This window comes from Chiloscyllium plagiosum, unplaced genomic scaffold (assembly GCF_037043375.1).
Source record: "Chiloscyllium plagiosum isolate Xiang-an unplaced genomic scaffold, Cpla_swu_hap1 HiC_scaffold_31, whole genome shotgun sequence".
In the NCBI taxonomy this organism is placed as follows: domain Eukaryota; kingdom Metazoa; phylum Chordata; class Chondrichthyes; order Orectolobiformes; family Hemiscylliidae; genus Chiloscyllium; species Chiloscyllium plagiosum.
In genome coordinates, this window is record NW_028270169.1 from 8,979,300 (window position 1) to 8,998,465 (window position 19,166).

Genomic DNA, 19,166 nt, shown 5'->3' on the forward strand with positions numbered 1-19,166 from the left:
TTGCCTTGTCAAGCCCCTTAAGAGTCCTATATACTTCAATGAGATCACCTCTCATTATTCTCGATTCCAGTGAGTAGATTCCCCACTGGTTTAGCCTTTGCTCATAAGAACTCTCTCCATTCCACGATCATGCCAGTGAACCTTTTCTGAACTGCCTCAAATGAAATGGTATCTTTCCTCAAATAAGGGGACCAAAGTTCCTCACAGTACTCCAGATGTGTTCTCGCCAGAACTTTCGGCAATTGAAGTAAGACGTCCCTACGCTCATACTCCATATTTTGATGAAGTTCAATAAAGAGTGCCTTTTTTGTACCAGAGTAATTTTTTTTCTTTCCCACAACAGTCATTTTTAGGTAAGACTACCAACTTATTATCAAAATATTAGGCAATTTGAATTGTGACCTCATATTAACTAGAATCAGGGCTGTGACCTCCCCACTATACAAATTTATAGCTGATATAGAGGAGGAACCTTCAACATAACTGTTTGAATTTAAATCTATATCTAAGGTGAAAGAAGAGCACTTAAGGGTTTTCTCCTGCCATAACTAGTATTCTTCCAACAGTGGGAGGTGTGCCCGCATCATACTGCTGAGGCTACTAACTCAGAAGTGGGGATCCTTCTTGTTTGGGAACCACAGGCCAACATAGGGCTTACCAGCAGCAAGGGCTGCACAGCGTGCCTCCATCCTGGCCACCTGGCCATCACATCTGCTCTGCCACTTGCCAGGCTTGTCTTCGCTTGCCTCATTATCTCATGCTTCATTATTGGGAACTGGCTATGCCGTGCTGTGGGTGCACTTGGAAATGGTACATCGTCCCACGTGAGGCCAGTAAGCTCAGTCTCTGGCAGTTCGCTGTCTGATGATTATAACATCTGGTTACAGCTTTCCAGTCTGACTTTTTAGCTAGTGGGAGGGGCTACAGCCTTGTAATAAAATTCCAGCCAATGTTTCCAAACTCACCGGTAAGTCACAACGCTCATCATCAAAATAATGTCCGTCCCACACCTCTATTGCAATGCTGCTGTATTCTTTTGTAAGTGTCAATTTCTTTTTATTCAGACATTTTCCCATGACATATTGTAAAGGATGTAAAAGTAAATCATTCAGAAATTCCTAAGCAGAGAAAACAAATCAAAAATACACAGTTGAAAAGGCCTTCAGGAAACAGGAGTGATTTATTAATGTCAGTTAAATTTAAATCTGCCTTTGAACTATTTCAGAATGGATACAGTCAAAAGTTACATAATGTGGCATCATGTCTAAGACTGGCAAAAAAAAATCAAGCTATGTAAAGGATTATACACGTGGAAAATTAATTGGGGTGGGGGCAACAATATGTTGTTGAAAAAAATCATATTGTAATTGTTTAAAGGAATGGTCACAGTAGTGGTAGAAATTATAGAGTACAAACTGTCCACATCCTGCCTTTATAAAAAGTTTCAAAGCTTTCCGAATACTCACAGAATCTGGAGCACCTTGAAAAAGTGGTGCATTATGGAGCCCAGTTTTCACGTATGGACTACGCAGAGGAAGAGAGAGAAAAAAAAACAGTATAGTTTAGTTGGGCTGGTACATTGCTACACCAGAGGCAGGAGATACAAGTCCTTAGCTCCACTTTCATGCCTTATCCCAATAGCCCTTAATTCACTTAATGATTAAAAATACTTAATGACCCAGCCTCAATGGCCCTCCACGGTAAAGAATTCTTCAGAATAACCTCTCTCTAAAAGAAATAAATTCATCCTCAACACTGTTTTAAATGGGTGACCCCTTACTCTGAGATGATGCCCTCTGATCTTAGACTCTCCCACATGGAGAAACAACCACTCCGCATCTACCCTAGTAAGGATCCTAAGATTCTTAGATGTTTTAATGAGATCTCCTCTAATTCTTCTAAACTTCAATTAGTGTAAGCCCAACAAACTTAACATCTCCTCATAAGACAATCTCTGCATACCCAGAATGAATATAGTGGACTGGCTAAAATGCCAGTATATCTTTTCTTAGAAATGGGGACCAAAACTGTTCATAGTATTGTAGGTGTAGTCTGACTACTGCCTTGTATAGATTCAGCAAGACATTACTGTGATACTCTATTCCTTTTGTAATAAACGCCAATAGCCCATTTGCCTTCTCCATTACCTGCTGAACTTGGATGCTACCTTTTTGTGATCCATGCACTAGGACCGCAAATCTCATGTGCTGCAGTATTCTGCAGTCTTTCCCAATTTAAATAATATTCAGCTCGCTTATTCTTCCTGCCAAAGTGCATAACCTCATGTTTTCCCACATTACATTTCATATACAGAGTTGTTGACCACTCACCTAATCTATCTATATCCCTACGTAGGTTCAATTTGTCATCCTCATTACTTGCCTTCCCAACTATTTTGTAACATCTGCAAACCTGGCAATAGTATTTACTTCTATCATCCAAATCACTAATATACATTGTAAACGTGGTCTTAGGTCTAATGCCAGTCCAGGTTCCTGCTCCCGATTGCTATTCAGGAAGCCTAACTAGGAGATGCAAGAATGTGAATACCATATAAAAGAATATCAGACTAAGTTTTGAAGCCCTCAATTTTCAAACAGCCTTCTAATATTCACTTGTGAACAATACACTTGGATAAGGTAAAGGTTACTGGCCAAGTATAGAAGTTACATCAGGAAGATGTAAAATACTTGAGAAAACTGGATAAAATATAAATGAAGCAAATGCTGGAATACGTTCAAGGATTTCCTCTAATATTTAAAATAGTAAACATATACTTGCAATTCTTAGTATTGCTACTTTGTAACACTGAGCAATTGTACCAAAGATGATAGCATCACTCTATTATGCATAAAAGCATAAGTTTATGCCTTGAAAGCTGTAAACCACCACATTTACAGACCCTTTAAAATTTCAGAGGTATGCATCAGAATGGAAGACAAATAGTTAAAAAAAAATCAATGTGCAGTTACCCACAAAAAAGGGGAATTGCTGACCACCCCAACTGTAACAGTGCATCCAGTTTTGGCTCCTCTCCTGTGTGTGATGTGACTTTGCCTGGATGCTGACCATTAGGATCAGGTTTGTAGATAACATTGATACCAAATACGTGGACAAATAGCACACTGTGGGGATCCCAGCATGGATGTAACACCTAAGGAATAAAAGGTTTAAAAAGTTGTTACCTAGTGCAATTTTTACAAAGATACTTCTTGTTCGGCTCTGCTTCTGGCATGGATCTTGGTGAATCGGTGTGTGGATAGGACAACAGTATGATTCCAATTTGCTACGTTTTTGTTTGTCAGGTCATTTATTTTATGCACCAGAAAATCAGCAGCACCATATTTAGGCACACTGACTTTCATACTTGGTACTCAAACCCATGCTCCTCTTGAGGAAGTCTCAGTTCCAGAAGTGTATGTATCCTTTCAAAATTTAAATTGTAACATCCTTATGACAAGTCTTTACTGGTTAACAACCATATTAAACATCAACATTAATGAACGCTTGCAACAGTCCTACAATCTTTCCTCGTCTACACTATATACAAAATTTTAATAGGGAACTGAAAACTGTCACAAATTACTTTTGAAGAATACTTTTGTTGCAGAATAAGAAAAGTGTTCTTGTGGTCTTGGGCACAGCCATTGTAATGTTTCTGGATAGGATACTTTCTATAGTAAATCTATAAAAATTGGTGAGAGTTATTGTGGACATGTCGAATGTCCTTAGCCTTCTGAGGAAGTAAAGGCATTGGTGAGCTTTACTGACTATAGCGTTAACCTTGGATGGACCAGGATAGGCCATTGGTGATATTTACTCTTAGGAACTTGAAGCTTTTAACCACCTCCAGCACCACTGCTTCAGAGAGGGGTGTGTCCTCCTCTCCACTTCCTGAAGTTAATGACCACCTCTTTTGTTTTGCTGTCAGTGAGGGAGAGATTGTTGTCTTTACATCAGGTTGGCAATGAAATGTCATCACACCAGTCTCCTAAATTACAGAAGGGTGTGGAAATCACCATTTTAAAATCACTAATTGAATCACTCAGTCATCTGTATTTTTTCATTGCCCACTGCATTTTTTGGACATTGTGCATGAAAATGTTCAGGCGTTTTTGATAACAGATATAACAAAGTGACACAAGAATAGTAGAAAAGATTTGCCATGTGACTGAATGCACAGAATGTTATTTAAAGATTTTTTAAAAATATATGTTGTACATTTAATAAAATATAAAATATAAAGTTCAATTCTGAGAACTGAGGACCTATCCAAAAACAGCAAAAAAGGATAATACTTTGAAGTGGCTGTACCGGTCTCAACTGGACCACCATTTTGAAAGAGTATATAAGGTGAGTCGGACCAACATCTATCATTTGCAAGTTTTACTGGTTTCCTCTTTTGGATGTGACCAACTGTCTGTTTGTGGCATTACCCCTCTACTGTTGATATCCTGATTGTGCCAACAGTGCCAACTGGGCACAGAACCCAAACCTCTTTGACCCTTTAAAGGGCTTCCTTCCTATCAGATGGCCACTAATTGGTTTCCTACCATTTAATTGAACATGCCGAGACAGCAGGAGCGAGAGCCAACGAATCCCTCAGTTTCTGTTCTTCTTCCCTCATTAAAATGTAAAATGCAACCCACTCTGAGAAAAGGTTTGAAAATCAGATTTACATGTGCTTTTGGACAGTCGTGAATCTCATAAATTAACTTGCTATTTTTCTATTTAAGAGTCACAGCAGTCCTAAAATAATTTAATGCTTTTGAAGCTTTTTTATAGAGGTTTATAACATCATGAGGGGTACAGATAGGGTGAATAGCCAAGGTCTTTTTCCTAGGGGAGGGAAGTCCAAACCTGTGGGGACATAGGTTTAAGGTGAGAAGGGAAAGATTTAAAAAGGACATGAGGGGCAACATTTTTATGCAAAGGGTGGTGCATAAATGGAACAAGCTGCCAGAGGAAGTGGCAGAGTCAGGTACAATTGCAACATTTAAAAGGCATCTGGATGGGTAGATGAATAAGAAGGGTTTAGAGGAAATGGGCCAAATGTTGGAAAATAGGACTAGATCAGTTTAGGATATCTGGTCAACATGAATGAGTTGGATTGAAAGGTCTGCTTCTGTGCTGTATAGCTCTATGACTCTTTTAATTTTTCTACAATTTGAAATAGTGACTACACTGGCAGCACGGTGGCTTATTGGTTAGCATTACTGCCTCACAGCACCAGTGACCCTGGTTCAATTCCACCCTCAGGCAACTGTCTGTGTTGAGTTTGCACATTCTCGTCGTGTCTGCGTGGGTTTCTGCTGGTTGCTTCAGTTTCCTCCCGCAGTTCAAAGATGTGCAGGTCAGGTTGATTGGCACGCTAAACTGCCTTGTAGTGTTAAGAGATGGCAGGTTTGGTGTATTAGCCATGGGAAGTAAGGGGTCATGGGGGTAGGGTAGAGGGGGCCAAGTTTGGTTGGGATGCTGTTCGGAGGGTCAATGCAGACTTGATGGGCCAAATGGCCTTTTTCTGCACCGTAGAGATTCTATGACTTATAAAACACTGAAGTGCTCTGGAATATCTTGCAGTCATGAAAGGCAACATTTTTATGCAAAGGGTGGTGCATAAATGGAACAAGCTGCCAGAGGAAGTGGCAGAGTCAGGTACAATTGCAACATTTAAAAGGCATTTGGATGGGTAAATGAACAAGAAGGGTTTAGTGGGAAATGGGCCAAATGTTGGAAAATAGGACTAGGTCAGTTTATGATATCTGGTCAACATGAACAAGTTGGATTGAAAGTTCTGCTTCTGTGCTGTATAACTCTATGACTCTTTTATTTTTTCTACATTGAAACAGTGACCACACTGGCATCACAGTGGCTTATTGGTTAGCATTACTGCCTCACAGCACCAGGTACCCAGGTTCAATTCCACCCTCAGGCAACTGTCTGTGTTGAGTCTGCACATTCATATACAGGGTCTTTCTTTATTATGTAATAAATATACAAATACAAGTATTTTGAACCGTATTATTCTGTACACATCTCCTGCTCCCTACCCAAGTTGGGTCTTTCCAGCGAGGTGATCTCTGAAGACTGGCAAAATCATGCAGACGGGTCAAGAACTTTTCTTCACCGTCCCTGGATTCAGCTGTTCCAGGCACTCGCAAAGCATTGTCTCCTTTTAGAATTCTGGCAAAAGCATTCACATAAAGGCCATTTTCTGCACAAGAATAAAATGAAGTTTTAAAGAAAAACATTAATTTGGAAAGAAAAATAAATTGTGTAACAATAAAATTGTGATCCATTAATAAATTTTCATTAATGAAAAGAAATGTGTTGTGGCACTTACATCATAAATTCAGTTAGTTCAGTTGGCTGGATGGTTCATTTGTGATGCAAAATGACACCAAATCACACACTGGCTGAGGTTATCGTGAAGGTTATCACCTTCTCAACATGACCCCTCTCTTAAGGCATGGTGACCTTCAGGTTAAACCACCACGAGTCATCTCTCTTTAATGGGAGAGCAGCCCTATTGGTCCAGAAGGACTATGACCACTTTACCATTTACCATAAACTATGACAAAGCACCTAAACTTTTAAAAAATATGTTCTTGGAATGTGGGCTATACTGGGAAAGCAGAATTACAACCTATTCCTAGTGGTCCTGATGATATCAATAATCAACTACAATTTGTAGGGAGTCACATAGATGTCTGAGTGAGACTGGATACATGTTGGTAAGGTGTGTGTGATGGAGAGGGGACAAGAGAAGCTGGGAGTGAAGAAAGTGAGGCAGGTGCCCTGCTCTGAATGACATCAGGGAAGCAACTGGGATTTAATAATTCAGCAACTTGCAAAGTCATTTCTACTGCTGACACGAGATTAGGCTGCTAGACCATACAGAGTCATAGAGTCATAGAGATGTACAGCATGGAAACAGACCCTACGGTCCAACCCATCCATGCCGACCAGATATCCCAACACAATCTAGTCCCATCTGCCAACACTCAGCACATATTCCTCCAAACTATTCCTATTCATATACCCATCCAAACGCCTCTTAAATGTTGCAATTGTACCAGCCTCCACCACTTCCTTTGGCAACTCATTCCATACACGCACAACCCTCTGCGTGAATAAGTTACCCTCTTTTATATCTTTCCCCACTCACCCTAAACCTATGTCGTCTAGTTCTGGACTCCCCGACCCCAGGGAAAAGACTTTGTCTATTTATCCTATCCATGCCCCTCATGATTTTGTAAACCTGTATAAGGTCACCCCTCAGCCTCTGACACTCCAGGGAAAACAGCCCCAGCCTGTTCAGCCTCTCCCTTTAGCTCAAATCCTCCAACCCTGCCAACATCCATGTAAATCTTTTCTGAACCTTTCAAGTTTCACAATATCTTTCCAATAGGAAGGAGACTGGAATTGCACACGATATTCCAACAGTGGCCTAACCAATGTCCTGTGCAACCACTACATGATCTTCCAACTCTTGTACTCAATACTCTGAGCAATAAAGGAAAGCATACCAAAGGACTTCTTCATAGTGTCATAGAGTCATAGAGATGTACAGCATGGAAACAGACCCTTCGGTCCAACTCGCCAATGCCGACCACATATCCTAACCCAATCTAGTCCCACCTGCCAGCGCCTAGCCCATATCCCTCTAAACCCTTTCTATTCATATACCTATCCAAATGCTAATTAACTGTTGTAATTGTACCACTTTCTCTGGCAGCTCATTCCATACACGTATCACCCTCTGCGTGAAAAAGTTGTCCCTTAGGTCTCTTTTATATATTTCCTCTCTCACCCTAAACCTATGCCCTCGAGTTCTGGCCTCCCTGACCACAGGGAAAAGACTTTGTCTATTTATCCTATCCATGCCTCACATAATTTTGTAAACCTCTAGAAGATCATCCTTCAGCCTCTGACGCTCGAGGGAAAACAGCCCCAGTCTGTTCAGCCTCTCCCTATAGCTCAAATCTTCCAAGGCTGGCAACATCCTTGTAAGTCTTTTCTGAACCCTTTCAAGTTTCACAACATCTTTCTGATAGGAAGGAGGCCAGAGGTGCACACAATATTCCAACAGTGGTCTAAACCAATGTCCTGTACAGCCACAACATGACCTCCCAACTCCTGTACTCAATACTCTGACCAATAAAGGAAAGCATACCAAACGCCTTCTTCACTATCCTATTTACCTGCGAATCCACTTTCAAGGAGCTATGAACCTGCAGTCCAAGGTCTCTTTGTTCAGCCACACTCCCTAGGGCCTTACTATTAAGTGTATAAGTCTGTTAAGATTTGCTTTCCCAAAATGCAGCACCTCGCATTTATCTGAATTAAATTCCATCTGCCACTTGTCAGCCCATTGGCCCATCTGGTCAAGATCCTATTGTAATCTGAGGTAACCTTCTTCGCTGTCCACTACACCTCAAATTTTGGTGTCATCTGCAAACTTACTAACTATACCTCTTATGCTCACATCCAAATCATTTATATAAATGACAAAAGGTAGCGACACTTGTGGCACTCCACTGGTCACAGGCCTCCAGTCTGAAAAACAACCCTCCACCACCACTCTCTGTCTTCTACCTTTGAGTCAGTTCTGTATCCAAATGGCTAGTTCTCCCTGTATTCCATGAGATCTAACCTTTCTCACCAGTCTCCCATGGGGAACCTTGTCGAATGCCTTACTGAAGTCCATATAGATCACATGTACCACTCTGCCCTCATCAATCTTCTTTGTTACTTCCTCAAAAAACTCAACCAAGTTTGTGAGACATGATTTTGCCCGCACAAAGCCATGTTGACTATCGCTAATCAGTCCTTGCCTTTCCAAGTACACGTACATCTTGTCCCTCAGGATTCCCTCCAACAACTTGCCCACCACCGACGTCAGGCTCACTGTTCTATAGTTCCCTAAGCTGTAAACCACAGTATAGAAAGTACAAAACAGTACATCCAGCACAGTATAAAATTTCCAAATACACAAGATAATACAGACACTACAAATTCTCCTTTATGAATGAGGATCTTCAAAGAGAGGCAACTAATCATGCTGCAGTTTCAAAATTGGCCTGGCTTCTTTGCTGGCGAGTACAGTTTAAACAAGATAAATGCAAAGTCTTTCTGCAGTCTGGATAGCTTACCAATGAAAAAAAGGTTTTTCACAGAAATACAATTTAAACAATCTGGCACCTGCATATGCTCAATTTTCTTTGCCGTGCCATTGGTGGCTCTATCTTCAGTTGCACTGATTTAATCTTTGAATTCCTTTCTTAAATGATCTCCTTCCAAAATCTCTCCATTCCCACAATCGCTTTTTCTTTCTTTAAATCGATCTTTAAACCACCTCTCTAACCAAGCTTTTGTCACTGTCCAAATATTGCACCCTGTGGCTCATCATGAAACTTTGGTAAATGTGTTTTGGGACACAATACTATGTTGGAGATCTATATAAATACAAATGGCTGTTGTTTCTATGTGAAATAGGTTTAGGGGATTGGGAAGCTTTTAAACAAGCAATAAAGGGTAGAACGTAAAATATGAGAGCAAGATAGCTAATAATATAAAATAAGATTGCATTTTTTTAAGATATCTTAAAAGTAAGAGAGAGGCAAGAGTGGCGTCGGGTGGTGAGGGAGCGGCGGTGGAGGAAGCCCAGGACCTGCATGTCTTTGGCAGAGTGGGAGAGGGAGTTGAAATGTTGGGCCACGGGGCAGTGGGATTGATTGGTGCGGGTGTCCCAGGGATGTTCCCTGCCCTGCCACCATAGGAATTGCAAAGCGTGCGCCCACACCTCCTCCCTCACCTCCATCCAAGGCCCCAAAGGAGTCTTCCACATCCATCAAAGTTTCACCTGCACATCTAGCAATGTCATTTAATGTATCCGTTGCACCCGATGCGGTCTCCTCTACATTGGGGAGACTGGACGCCTCCTCGCAGAGCACTTTAGGGAACATCTCTGGGACACCCGCACCAATCATCCCCACCGCCCCATGGCCCAATATTTCAACTCCCCCTCCCACTCTGCCGAGGGCATACTCTGCCCAGGAGGTCCTGGGCCTCCTCCACCGCTGCTCCCTCACCACCCGACACCTGGAGGAAGAACGCCTCATCTTCCGCCTCGGAACACTTCAACCCCAGGGCATCAATATGGACTTCACCAGTTTCCTCATTTCCCCTCCCCCCACCTTACCGCAGTTCCAACTTTCCAGCTCTGCACCATCCTCATGACTTGTCCTGCCTGCCAATCTCCTTCCCACCTATCCACTCCACTCTCCCCTCTGACCTATCACTTTCATCCCCACCCCCATTCACCTATTGTACTCTTTGCTACCTTCCCCCACCCTCCTCTCTGACCTATCACCTCCATCCCCACCGCCATTCACCTATTGTACTCTTTGCTACCTTCGCCCCAGCCCCACCCCATTTATCTCTCCACCTTGGATGCTCCTTGTCTCTATTCCTGATGAAGGCCTTTTGCCTGAAACGTCGATTTTCCTGCTCCTTGGGAACTGCCTGACCTGCTGTGCTTTTCCAGCACCACCCTAACACACCGTATGCCTTCTTAACAGCACTATCAACCTGGGTTCTATGTACATGGATTCCAAGATCCCTCCGCACATCCACACTACCAAGAATATTTCCATTGATCCAGTATTCTGCCTTCCTGTTATTCTTCCCAAAGTGAATCACCTCACATTTAGCTGCATTGAACTCCACCTGACACCTCTCAGCCCAATTCTGCAGTTTATCCAAGTCCCCCTGCAACCTGCTACATTCTTCTACACTGTCCAATACACCACACTACTAAATCACCCTCAATCCCAGTCTCTGCATTTTCTCCAAAAGCCTACCATGTGGAATCTTATCAAAGACTTTACTGAAGTCCATGTACACCACATCAATGGCCCTACCCTCATCTACATGCTTGGTCACTTTCTCAAAAAGCTCAATGAGGTTTGTGAGACACGACCTGCCCTTGACAAAACCATGTTGACTATCTGAAATGAATTTGTTGCTTGCTAGATGATTATAAATCTTATCTGTCATAATCCTTTCCAAAACTTTTCCTACAACAGACGTAAGACTCACTGATCTATAATTATTTGGATCATCTCTACTGCCTTTTTTGAACAAGGGCACATTTTTTGAACATTTGCAATCCTCCAGTCCTCTGGTACCAAACTTGTAGACAATCACGACTCAAATATCAAAGCCAAAGGCTCCGCCATCTCCTTCCTAGCTTCCCAGAGAATCCTCAGATAAATCCCATCCAGCCCAGAGGACTTGTCTACTTTCACTCTTTCTAGAATTGATAACACCTCTTCCTTACTAACCTCAATCCTTTCTAGTCTAATATCACATATCTCATTCTTCTCCTCTACGATATTCTCCTTTACCTGCATGAAAACCAATGAGAAATATTCATTTAGCACCTCTCCGATCTCCACAGGGCCCACATACAACTTCTCACTTCTATCTTTGACTGGCCCTATTCCTACCCTAGCCATCCTTTTATTCCTCACATACCTATAGAAAGCTTTCGGGTTCTCCTTTATTCTACCTGCTAAATACTGCTCATGTCCTCTCTTTGCTCTTCATAACTCTCTCTTTAAATCCTTCCCAACTAATCTGTAACTCTCCATTGCCTCATCTGAAATGTTTTGTCTCATTGTTGCATATCCCTCCTTCTTCTGCTTAACAAGAAATACAATTTCAGTCGTAAACCACAGTTCCCTTACCTTATCACTTCCTCCCTGCCTGACAGGGACATACCTATCAAGGACACGCAATGTCAAGGACACGCAATTGGTGGGCGGCACGGTGGCAGGTGGGCGGCACGGTGGCACAGTGGTTAGCACTGCTGCCTCACAGCGCTAGAGACCCGGGTTCAATTCCCGCCTCAGGCGACTCTCTGTGTGGAGTTTGCACATTCTCCCCGTGTCTGCGTGGGTTTCCTTCGGGTGCTCCGGTTTCCTCCCACAATCCAAAAATGTGCAGGTCAGGTGAATTGACCATGCTAAATTTGCGCAGTGTTAGGTGAAGGGGTAAATGTATGGGTCTGGGTGTATACACTTCGGCGGGGCGGTGTGGACTTGTTGGGCCGAAGGGCCTGTTTCGACACTGTAAGTAATCTAATCTAATCTAATCTAATCTGTTCTTTAAACCAGCTCCGCATTTCGGTTGTCCCCATCCCCTGCATTTTGCTACCCCATTCTATGCATCCTAAGTCTTGCCTAATTGCATTATAATTGCCCTTGCCCCCATCGATAACTCTTGCCCTGTGGCATGTACCTATCCCTTTCCATTGCTAAACTAAATGTAACTGCATTATGGTCACTCTCTCCAAAGTGCTCACCTACCACTAAATCAAACACCTAACCTGGTTCATTACCAAGCACCAGATCCAGTGTGGCCTACCCTCTTGTCGGCCCTTCAACATACTGTGTCAAGAAACCCTCCTGCACACATTGGATAAAAACTGATCCATCCGACATACTAGAGTTATCGCATTTCCAGTCAACGTTGGGGAAGTCCCCCATAATGACTACCCTGCCAATTTTCATTTTGCCAATCCTCTCCTCCACCTTCCTGAAACTCTGCGGAGGCCTATAAAAACTCCCAGCAGTATGACATCTCCTCTCCTGTTTCTAACCTCAACTTTCAGCAACTGTTATATTATCCTTGACTAACAAGGCCACACCTCCCCCTCTTTTACTGCCTTGCTTGTTCTTAATGAAAGATCTAAACCCTGGAACCTGCAACATCCATTCCTCACCCTGCTCTATCCAAGTCTCCGAAATGGCCACAACATTGAAGTCCCAGGTATCTATCCGTGCAGCAAGCTGCCCTACCTTATTTTGGATACCTCTGGCGTTGAAGTAGACACACTTCAAACCAGCTTGCTGTCTGCCAACACATTCCTGTGACTGTGAAATCCTGTCCAGGCCCTCCTTTCTCTCATCCTCCTGTGCACTGGAACCACACCTCAGGTTCTAATCCCTCTGCTGAGCTGGTTTAAATTCACCCGAATAGCATCAGCAAATTTCCCACCCAGGATATTAGTACCCTTCTGGTTCAAGTAAGACCGTCCTGTTTGTAGAGGTCCTTCCACAGAATGAACCCCAATTATCCAAGTACGTGAAACCCTCCCTCCTGCACCATTCCTGCAGTCACATGTTCAGCTGATATCGTTCCCTATTCCTTGCCTCGCTATCACGTGGCACAGGTAACAAATCAGAGATAACAACTCTATTTGTTTTAGCTCTCAGCTTCCACCCTAGCTCCCTGAAATTCTGCCTTACATCCTTATCCCTCTTTCTACCAATATTATTGGTACCTACATGGACCACGACTTGGGGGCTGGTCACCCTCTCCCTTCAGGAGCCCAAAGACATGATCCTAAACATCACGGACTCTGGCACCTGAGAGGCAACACACCAACTGTGAGTCTTGTTCATTCCCAACAAACCTTTTATCTGACCCTCTAACTATTGAGTCCCCAATGACTAACACTCTCCTCCTTTCCCTCCTTCCCTTCTGTGCAACAGGGACAGGCTCTGTGTCTCTGGTTGGCAAAATATTCGTCAAAATCCTTTTGAAATACTTAGTGCAACATATCAACAAGAATTTACTACCAAAACATTGATATGGTTTTTGCAGTTAGACAGCTGCAGGAAAAATTCCAAGAACAGAAGATAGCCCTCAGTGTTTATTGATATGACCAAGACTTTGACGCATCAGCTGTTAGGATGCTTGGACAGTAATGCAGATATCAGTTGCCTGGAAAATTCATATCAATAGTTGGACAATTCAATCAAAGCAGACTCATACATGCCCTAGATAATAGTGAGTCTTCTAACTATTCACAATCACTAATGGTGTTCCACAGGATTGTTGCTAATGTTAACCCTTTTCCGCATGTTTTACTCTACTATGCTGTCCAATGCTTTCCATGATGATAAACCTGGTATCAAAATCAGATATTGCATGGATGGAAGGTTGCTCGATTTGTGAAGGCTCCAAGCAAAGACCAAGGTATCCAAGGCCATACTTTGCGGTTTTCTGTTTGCCAATCATGGTGCACTAGCTGCCAGTTCATAGCTGGACATGCAATTCAACATGGACTTGTTCAACCAACAACTTCAGCCTTACCAACAGCACAAAAAAAAATGGAATAATATAACAGCCTCTTCCAGGAAAGTCCCATTTTGAGTCCAGCATTTCAGTATATATGCAGAACCTGTCGGCAGCAAAGAAGTTCATTTATCTCAGCAGCACACCCTCTTGAGCTATCTACTGATGATAAGACACGTAAGAATTACCAAAGCAAGTATAGTTTAATGCAGACTTTGAACTTCAGACTGGGAATCAAGAGGAGGAGAACTGGTTATCATCTTGAAAGTCCATAGAACACTAGTCTTGCCCATATTTCTTTATGCACGTGCAACTTGAATGGAATACCAATGTTATGTCAAGAAGCTCAACCACTTTCATTTGAGCTGCTTTTGAAAGCTTCAAAATATCAGATGGCAAGATAAAATATTAGATGCTGAGGTGATCACCTGAACTGGCATTCCAAGCAGCCACAACTTATTGAGATCGTCACATGTGAATTGGGCTGGTCATATGACTAGAATGCCTGGTATTTGTTTACCAAAGCAAATCTTCTATGGGGAGCTGGAGTCTGAGGTGCGCTACCACAATGGTCAAAGGAAGTGCTACAAGGACACACTGAAAAATTCACTTGGGGATTTTTATATCTGCCCTAAGCCCTGGAAAGAAGTTCACTTAAATCACTATTCCAGGCAAAATCTGATAGCAAAAGCAGCGCAGCATTCTTCAAGTTCAAACACATGTCAGAAGTGGAGAGAAAACACAAGGAGAGAAAATCCTGAGGCAGTAAATCGTCCAAAGCTCAGTCATCTGTGGTATCCTACCCACTTGCGGCAGAACCTCTGAATACAGATCAGTCTCAGCAATCATCTACATACAAACTGGAACCTAACCAAATACCACATTTGATTAATGTGGTTGCCTTCTCCTCAAAAAGCGAACAATAAAAATTAAACAAAAGATTAAATTACACTTATCAACTATGAGCCAATCTTTGATTAAAAGATATGTTGCCCACACATGTGGAATTCATCATGTAACCCCATTGCACCTGCTATCGTGCTTTGTTTAACACTTCACAACTTGGAAAAACCAACCGCAGCCAACCCATCTGAGTTCTGAGCTCCTACTTTTTCATTTGAGGAATCAAACGTTTAAATTAAAAATAAGACAAGAATCCTTTTTTTTGTCAAATTCATATCACATTTGTGATGTGAGAGTGAAGTATTGAATAATGCACAGACCTTTCAAGCCATAGACTTGGGAAATTCGTAGATGGATTCCAGTTCGTGGGCGGTATCGAACCATATGGACTAAACTAAGGTGTGCTGGTGATTGCTGATGTAAAAGGTGTTTCCTGCTGTCTAATCTTTCCTTGTACCAGGCCATCCACTGTTCAGGGGGAACTATAATAACAGCAAAGATTTTACAGGAGAATAAACATTGCATTCAAACAAATATAGACAGCCAGGTTAAGTTTTAAAACAATCTTGATCACCATGGTAATGATAAAAGACATTTTGCTATTTTACTATACAACAGAATGCACCAGAACAGTTAGTCAAATGGATGTAATGGAGTCCAGAGTCTGATATGGTGTGTGAAGCCATCGCGGACTTAGCAAGCATAATACTTATGAAGCATCATTAACGTATTGGAAATAAGAAAATCAAAAAGAGAAGCAAAAAAAGTTTCAGGTATGGAGAGAGACCACAATATTTAAAATTCTGATCCTTTCTCACAGCTATGTCCGTAATATAAACCATCACACCCAATCTTCGCAACTACCCAATCCCAGTTATAATCTAATTTCCTCTGGATTTGGGGTCATACATGATCATAAATTAATTTTTAATTTGGAATTTTGAATTAATGACATGTGGGTTTGTTCTGTGTATGAGACAGTGAGAGAGGATTTAGTGATTAGCTTGTCAGTATTTCTTGAGCCATGACTTTTTAAATCAATAATGAAGAATGAGTTACCAACGAGTATAATTTTTAGAATGTATCTTTTCAAATACATTATGGTGCGGAGTATATTGTATTGTGCTTCTTTTATATTTGGTGATGTACTTCAGTTGGCAATACCAGCTAGAAATGCACAGAGCTGTATATGTATGGCACAGTATTTCAATTTACACATTTTCTTCCCAAAAACCTAACTGGCTTGAACAATGGTTCCTTTGAGAACCTATGGTTCACTTAAAATCATTTTACTTAAAATCATGATTTTTAGGAATGCAGGCACAACTTGAAGTAAGACTTACTGTACAGCTACTATATGCTCACCATGATTCTGCTGATGATCACCATATAGATTCACACTTGAACAACTGTCACTATAAGGAAGTATCAGGTGTCAGTACAGAGGAACCTCAATTATCCAAATGTAATTATCCAAATATCGGATTATCCGAAGGGGATCTCAAGATCACGATAGAAGCATTACATCAAAGAGCTGTTTCAACCCTGATCGCGTCTTTTGTTTACAGGTAGAATGATTAAAAATGACCTCGGCTCACTGAAATGCTGCTGAGAACAGTCCTTGACAGTCCAGCTACCGTCGCTAAATGACTGACATCACTCCCTCTCTTCCCCTCTCCCCCTCCCTCCCCCCACCCCCGCCACACTTTCCCTGGGGTTCTACACAGGTGTGTACCTTAAACCCCCCCTTCCCCAGATAATTTCTCCAACATTGTCCTGTACACGGCAGAGGTAGAACCTGTCAAAAAGTCCTGTGTGTGTGCGTCACTGGAGACTTACCCCACAAAGGCAGCAGCAGTCTTGTTGGTGTCCAGTCCAGCTGCCCCGGAGGGAGCGGGCGGGGTGCAAACGGGGGTCGGACGATGAGTAGGGATGGATAGAAGTGCAGAGTTGGGGGAACGGGATCGGGGCTGCAGGGTTGGGGATGGGCGCGGGCAGACGGGGGAAGCGGTGTTGGTCAGCGTTGGGGAGGGGTGGGAGCGGACAGGGTTGAGGGTGGCAGCAGTGTGGGAATGGATAGGGTGGGGTTGGGGTGAGTGGGGGGCAGCATAGGAGCGGATGCGGTTGGGAGTGGGTTGGGAGGGGGGTCTCGTGCGCAGTGTGCCTTTGCCTCATCTCCTGAATGGGGAGTGGACTTCACAGAAAACTCTGAGACCCAGAGGAAATCAATTAAACGAATAATCAATTATCTGAACAAAATAGTGCCCACCCATCTCATTTGGATAATGGAGGTTCCTCTGTATTTGTAAATTACATCTCAGTAAGAAGTAAATGCAAGAGAGAGGGAACAAGAGAAGGAGAAGCAGAGAGAGAAACAAATGCTCGCTGAAACGAAGAATGTATCTATTATGTTGGTATCAGGAGGATGGTGTATCAGTGTATCTAGAAGTGTATTTTTTTATTCTTTAGCTTTATCTTTCAACTCCCGAAGACCTTGGTTTTTGCTTGATAACATCACAGTCAAACAAGATCAACTAATCCAGCATCAAATAGGCATATATCTTAAAGCAAGTCCTTACTGTTCATTTGTTCTTTGGTCATTAACTGTGCTGTTGCATTGCCCACAGAGTTTGGGAACTCCTTGTCTTGCTGGAAGGATAAAATTATCTCCAGATCTGATTTGCTTGGTTTTGCATCCTCAGTAAAGTAAAATCCACTTAGATAGTCTGGAGGAGGCACAGGATCCTGACCAAAGCAAAACAAAAAGGCCATTTTGGAGGATTTCATTGTATTTATTTTTAATTCTGATTCAGAAGTATTGGATGGAAAGGGTAAGTAAAATATTACTTGCAAAAGGAAATTAACCACACCATACAAATGTCTATTTTAATTTTGCCTTCTCACTCACATGCAGACAGCTTCAGCTGATAGAACAGGACAACTAAGCTCGCTCAATGGCAAAGTGGGTAAAAGTAACTTACTATTACTTGTAAAAATGTTAGATTAGAATGACCAAAATAATTAAAGATTGGCTTTATGTCCAAGCATAATTTAGCTGCATTACCACGTTGTGGGACTTGTACAATTACCCACCCATTTTGAAACCCAAAGAGTTTTTCTCATGGACATGAAGCTAGTGCAGTCAAGACAGAATCAGTCATGTTTAAATTCAGTAGCATCACCTTTTCCACTATTGTCATCATTGCAACAACAGATGGGATACAAGCAAAGCTTCGTGACAAAAAATGCTTCTCAAAGTTTAAATGTCCATGAGCAGTGCAAGGGTTGACTGATGCACAGACAAGCACGGAGAATTTGAAATATTCAAACTCTGGTTATAAATGTGGCCTGTTTGTTGCAGCCAATCACCTTAACTTTATGAATTTTCTTAACTAGTTTCTCTGACATCTTGATGATCTCTCTCATTGTTTACTGGGGCTCTGGAAATCTTTAAGAGAAGCATTTCACTGCATACGACTTCAGATTAGGGCTATTGAGGCACAATGGTAGTGCATCAGGATCTGAAGGCTTGGGTTCAATTTTCACCTATTCCAGAGGTCTGCTGCACATGTCTGAATAGATTGATTAAAAATATGTACAACTTGAATGCGCTTCCTGGCACCTCTACCACTAAACTTCCTCCTGAGGAAGTCCTCTATTTTCCAAAGAATTGGCAAGTTTCTTTGATTCTAAGGATCTTTCTACTCGAGAAGGTAATTGTATTTAAACAGATTCAATTGCATCAATTTGTTAAATTTGTTCTCCATTTTCTGTCATATCACCAATTGCCCCAATTGTGCTACAAATATGTTTGTATTGTATTTGAATGCTTCCTAGCAATATTTTTTAGTGCTATTGACATTTGTACAGTTATCTGCAAATTTAACTTCTGTCAAAACTAGAAATCTATCCATTCATAAATGCCAGCACAAATTGGGCATTTCCAAATTAAATTCCTTCAATCTCAACAGACAATAGACAATAAGTGCAGGAGTAGGCCATTCTGCCCTTCGAGCCTGCACCACCATTCAATATGATCATGGCTGATCATCCTTAATCAGTATCCTGTTCCTGCCTTATCTCCATAACCCTTGATTCCACAATCCTTGAGAGCT

The 19,166-nt window shown here is 42.0% G+C and overlaps 1 protein-coding gene across 5 annotated transcripts in view; it reads right to left on the reverse strand.

Moving 5' to 3' along the window:
* LOC122563897 (uncharacterized) overlaps nt 1–19,166 on the reverse strand; it is a 150,304-nt gene that overhangs the window by 15,299 nt on the left and 115,839 nt on the right. For 4 of the 5 annotated variants that reach the window (XM_087977206.1, XM_087977205.1, XM_087977209.1 and 1 more), the window contains 6 exons: nt 17,631–17,796; nt 15,372–15,533; nt 6,051–6,214; nt 2,973–3,154; nt 1,467–1,524; nt 966–1,118 (listed from right to left, as the gene is read on the reverse strand). In XM_087977206.1, coding sequence (XP_087833332.1) covers nt 966–1,118; nt 1,467–1,524; nt 2,973–3,154; nt 6,051–6,214; nt 15,372–15,533; nt 17,631–17,796 — 885 coding nt within the window. Of the gene's footprint in view, nt 1–965; nt 1,119–1,466; nt 1,525–2,972; nt 3,155–6,050; nt 6,215–15,371; nt 15,534–17,630; nt 17,797–19,166 lie in introns of those variants that run through there. The other variant, XM_087977207.1, reaches the window with a different exon arrangement.